The 5,379-nt window shown below is 45.5% G+C and overlaps 1 protein-coding gene across 1 annotated transcript; it reads left to right on the top strand.

Annotated features, from left to right (window-relative positions):
- The first annotated feature begins 798 nt into the window (after positions 1 to 798).
- LOC137618859 (uncharacterized) lies at positions 799 to 2,661 on the top strand. Its single transcript, XM_068349067.1, has 2 exons — positions 799 to 1,746; positions 1,897 to 2,661. The coding sequence occupies exons 1-2, from the start codon at positions 799 to 801 to the stop codon at positions 2,659 to 2,661; spliced, it is 1,713 nt and encodes a 570-aa protein (XP_068205168.1).
- The last annotated feature ends 2,718 nt before the right edge of the window (positions 2,662 to 5,379 follow it).

Below are 5,379 nucleotides of genomic sequence, written 5' to 3'. Positions count from 1 at the left end.
ATGCAAGCTGATTTGTCGGGTTTGTTTTATTCTGTTGATATCATAGTGTGAAATTGGTGTTGACCAGAAGTTTTGATTTTTTTTATCAAGCAGCTGTAGTTACATTAAAGGTTCAAGGTTCTATCGTTACGGTCATGGGAGACGAAAATTCAGATCGAGTTTCTAGGTTTGTAGAGGAACCAAAAGACTTTTTGTTAAGTCAACTCTCCCCAGTAGAGCTAATTGAAGTGAGCTCACATATGGATTATATCCAAAACGCAGGTAAAAGACAACAGATTCTGGATGCCGTAAAGAGTGAACTTAATAGGCGTCATGGATTGAGGGAAAAGCGTGAGTTGGAGATAGCACTTGAAGATACGGACGAAGACAACTCCATAACCCAAGAACACTCTGTTATGGGAGGAGCCGCAGCAGTGTCAATGTTATCATCAGCCATGTCATCAAGCCAGACTGCCTACCGAACTTCAAGTCCAGTTGAAGTTAAATTTCATGATGAAGTTCAGAGGTCACAAGAGTTATTGAGGATGAAAATTAAATTTAAAGCAGCTGAGCTCGAGGCTAAGTCATTTCGAGCTCTGTTGGAGATGCACCGTCAGAATTCAAGATCACCCAGGGCATACCCCATGGGAGGGTTTACAGACCGAGATATGGTGGGACTCCTTCCCTCCTACGATGAAAAGAATCCTGAAGGCTTCTTCCTGTCGTTTGAGAGAGTAATGAGGAGTTACTAGGTCCCAGAGGACTTCTGGTCTTGCCTGTTGCCAACAAAGTTAACCGGGAGAGCGGTGGATGCTTACAATGAATGAGGTATCCAATCCTGTTGCGCATGATTATCGCCTGGTAGAGGCATTGATCTTGAAAGCTTTCGAACGTGTGCCTGAGGCTTATCGCCAGAAGTTCAGGAACTTGAGGAAAGGATCAGAAAGCTATGCAGAGTATTGGAGGCAAATGAAGATTAGCCATGATAGGTTGGTGGAGGCCTCTCTTGGAAATAACAAGACCTACAGCAGGATAATAGAGCTCATAGGATTAGAGCAGTTTCTACTAATATTACCAACAGCAACTCGGCAATATATCGAAGATCGAAATATCACTTACCCTGACCAGGCTGCTGTAATGGCAGATGAGTATACACTGAAGGAAAAGATCAGTAGCTATTCTGGCTCAGGATGGTGCCCTTCTTCATTCCATCCAAACCAACCTCCAAAGCAATTTCGGAGTAATTGGAGCCCCAGAGTGCCGGCTCCATCGTACCCTCCCCCAGGGAAAGGAGTAGGGGGAAATCCTACACATGGCAGTGCTAAAAACACTGCTGCTGCTGGCTCAAAAGGAAATCATGGGCCAGGGGAAAATAAGTCCTCTAATCAAAATCACGAGAGGGATGACCAAGCACTTAATGTTAATGAGGTGATGAGAAGACAGAAATTATGCCAAGGGATGATGAAGAAGAGAGACATGGCCATAAGGCAAGGACAGGAAGCCTTCATTCATGCTGGATCTGTGTCTCTGCAGGACCAAGGTACCCAGCCTGTACAGATAAGGATTATGTGTGATACTGGAGCTGAGCAGAGTGTCCTGCAGAGAACAGTCTTACCCTTCGATGAATCGTCTGCTTTGGGAGAAACTGTCGTGGTTCGCTACATTAGGGGAAGAGAGGAATTGCCTTTATATGAAGTGAATTTAAGCTCTTCTTTTATTTCTGGTACATATCCAGTTACTTTGGTGGATGAGGAACCAATGCAAGGGGTATAGTTATTGTTAAGAAATGACATAGCTGGACAACAATGTTGCAAAGCACCATGTAAAATTCATGCTGACAGGAATGAAGGGGAGGTGGAGATTGAACAAAATAAGTATCCAGCATGTGCTATTACCCATGCTAGTACCACCCAACAGAAAAAGGACAGAGATGATGTTCCTACCGGTGTGCTTGCGGGTACTTTTCTCCAAATGCTCAGGGGTGTAGTGCAGCCTGGTTTATTATGTTCAGAATACTCGAGGGAATCGCTCATTGAAGCTCAAAAACAAGACTCAGAACTTGCAAGGATAAGGGATAAAGCTGAATCCCTGAGTGAACTCGAGGTTGAACCCTCCGGTTACTATTTAAAGGATGATGTCCTAATGCACAAATGGCGGCCTAAGATAGTGCCTGCTGATGCTGAGTGGACCATTCTATATCAGGCGGAAGTGCCACCACAGTACCGAGAGGAGATTTTAAGGCTGGCTCATGAGCAACCAATGGGAGGACATCTAGGAGTACGCAAGACACGTGAGAAAGTTTCCCTTGAATTTTGTTGGCCAAATTTTAACAGGAGAGTTGCAGAATATTGCCGTAGTTGTCACTCGTGTCAAGTGATAAGTAAAAAGGATCCGAATCATCGAAAGGCACCATTGCAACCTATCCCAGTGGTGGAAGAACCCTTCTCCAAGATCATCATGGATATTGTCGGACCTCTGCCAAAGACAAAGAAGGGACACACCCATTTGTTAATGGTAATGTGTGTGTCGACACGCTTCCCTGAAGCGTACCTGTTGCGGGCAGCAATGAGTCAAAATGTGTCGCGGGCTCTGGTACAGTTCGTGACCACATTCGGGTTGCCAAAGATTATTCTAACTGGCAAAGGTAGTGTCTTCATGTCAAAAGTTTTTGAAGGCACATAATGTCCTCTGCTTATCATCCACAGTCTCAAGGTGCTTTGGAAAGGTTTCATGCCACGCTCAAAAATGCATTACGTGCATGCTGTGAAGACCAGAAAACGCAAGATTGGGACACGTGCTGTTCTTGTTGTTTGCTATTCCCGATTCATGGCAAGAATATCTGGGATTTTCCCACTTTCAGCTGGTCTTTGGACATCAAGTGCGTGGACCTCTCAAACTTTTGAGGGAGATATAGACCCATGAAGAACAAAGTATCGATGTGCTAGACTATGTGGTGAGGTTCCGACAGCATTTGCGCGAGGTCTACCAAATGGCTCATGAGGAGATGCAGAAGTTTCAAGGAAAAATGAAAGCCCGGTATGACCAAGCAAACAGTAGAGAAGCATGACAATTCCAAGTGGGAGATAATGGGTTCATCTTTCTACCTGTGCCTAGTAGTCTCTTAGCGGCCAAGTATCAGGGGCCATATAAGGTCATGAAGAAGGTCAGTGAACTGGATTGGTAGGGACACCGGACCGAAGAAAGGAACACCAGGTGTGTCACGTCAACATGATGAAACCATATGTTGTTCGGAATACCAGTGGTAATGCCACTGCCCAAAAGCCCTCACCAGCCACTGTGCCTGTTCATGTATCAGTAATAAGAAGACAGGCATAGCAGCCAGAAGAGGAGGAAGAACAAACTCCTCAAGGTGAAGAAGAGGAGAATGGCCAGAATCCTCAAGGTGAAGAAGAGAAGAAAGAACAGAAGCCTCAAGGTGAAGAGGAGGAAGAACAGAATCCTTCAGGAGAAGAAGAGGAGAAAACCAGTTTCTAGGGCATGCCACTCGAAGCCCGACTTAAAAATTCTTCACTCGACAGTGTGATGCCTGGTCCCCTTGTCAACGCCGACATCTCTCTGCCATGGCTGAATACAATTGGACCCTTCAACACGTCCCTGGGAAAATGAATCCCGTTGCCAATGCCCTGTCAAGAAACACGCTGGCCGCCGTTCAACTGGAATTGGATTGCAACGCCTTAGCTGAAGCCCAATGACAGGATCTAGAGTATCATGCATGTAGAACATCCTGCACATCCCTCCAATGGGAAGACGTCCCCCTCGACGACTCCAACACCGCCTTCCTCTATGATGTCAGTACTGGTAGACCGCGACCGTGGATTCCTGCTCCCATGCATTGACAGGTGTTTGATTTCATTCACGGCCATTCACATCCCATGCACCGTTCTACTATACAGCTGCTGAAAACGAAGTTCATTTGGCATGGCATTACTAAGGAGGATAAGGGTTGGGTCCGCGGCTGTACTTTTTGCCAAACTTCCCTAGTACATCGACACACGAATCCAGGAATGGGCACCTTTCCTCAACCTCAGCTTAGTTTCGCCCACATTCACGTCGACATTGTAGGCCCCCTACCCGCATCTCAAGGACATCGTTACCTGTTTACCGTCATCGAACACTCAGCTCGTTGGCCTGAAGCCATTCCCATGGAAACTGCAACGCCCACCTCATGTACATCTGCCTTACTCTCAGGATGGATAGCAAGATTTGGTATCCCTGAGCATATTACTTCTGACAGGGGTACCACTTTCACCTCTCAATTGTGGATATCATTAGTGAATCTCCTGGGCATCACCCTACATCAGACAACTGTCTACAGCCCCGCTGCCAATGGAATGGCTGAACATTTTCATGGCGCCGTCAGAGCAGCTTTGATATCCCGCTGCAAGGACTCCAACTGGTTTACTCAGCTTCCCTGGGTCCTCCTGGGACTAAAGACCACTCCTAAAGATACTCTGGACGTCTCGACAGCTGAAATGGTGTACGGCGACCCGCTGATCATCCCTGCAGATTTTTTTCCTTCTCCAACTTCCTCTGAAGATCTCTAGCGCATACGTCACTTCATGGGAAAATTTACTCCTTGCCGCCAGACTTACAACCCCCCCAGCGAAGCATCACATACTTACAGACTTGTACTCTGCAATGCTCGCCTTCCAACGCAACGACACTAGCAAGCCACCGCTAACACTCCCTTACACGGGCCCTTTCCTTGTGATCCGACGCAATCTGAAAGCATTCCTACTAAACATTCATGGCAAAGAAGACTGGATCTCTATTGATCGTCTAAAACATGCTCATCTCCAGCTAGAAGACCCGCTTACAGTTCGCCCCTCTAGATTAGGGCCCCCTTTTAACATGTACAGTATGTTATTTTTAGGGGTGGGGGTTGGCGAGTCAAGTACTGCCCGTGTGCCACACGAGTGTACATAGTAATGACATTTCTTTTTTTTTATATATTAGCCTTTGTATCTTCGTTCTCCCCTTGCACTGACAGCAACTTATTTTAGCCTGTCTTCCTACTTCATTGTTAAGTGTTAACAGAACCAGTTGTCAGTTTGAAAAGAAATAGCATATTTGTATTTTGAGACCTTACCGGGATCTAGTATGTATATATACTCCATGTGTCGTAATAAAGTTACTCAGTTGCATTCATCTCGCCTTTGACTCACAACCTACTCTTGGCATGTCACATGTCCATCGGAACTCTATGCATTGACGTTTCAAATAGGAAAGTGAAAGAATGTTAACTGTACCCAGTCAAACAATCATATAAAGTTTATTCATCATAATTATCCAATAATTGAACCTAGTCAAGAAATCACAAAGAGTTTGAAGAAAATTTCCTACCAACTGTGCACTTCTTACAGAGCTTAAATCTTTCGT

The sequence above is a fragment of the Palaemon carinicauda genome, chromosome 2, assembly GCF_036898095.1.
Source record: "Palaemon carinicauda isolate YSFRI2023 chromosome 2, ASM3689809v2, whole genome shotgun sequence".
Lineage (NCBI taxonomy): Eukaryota > Metazoa > Arthropoda > Malacostraca > Decapoda > Palaemonidae > Palaemon > Palaemon carinicauda.
The sequence above is the reverse complement of the archived record's forward strand: the minus strand, read 5'-3'. Positions and strand labels throughout refer to the sequence as shown.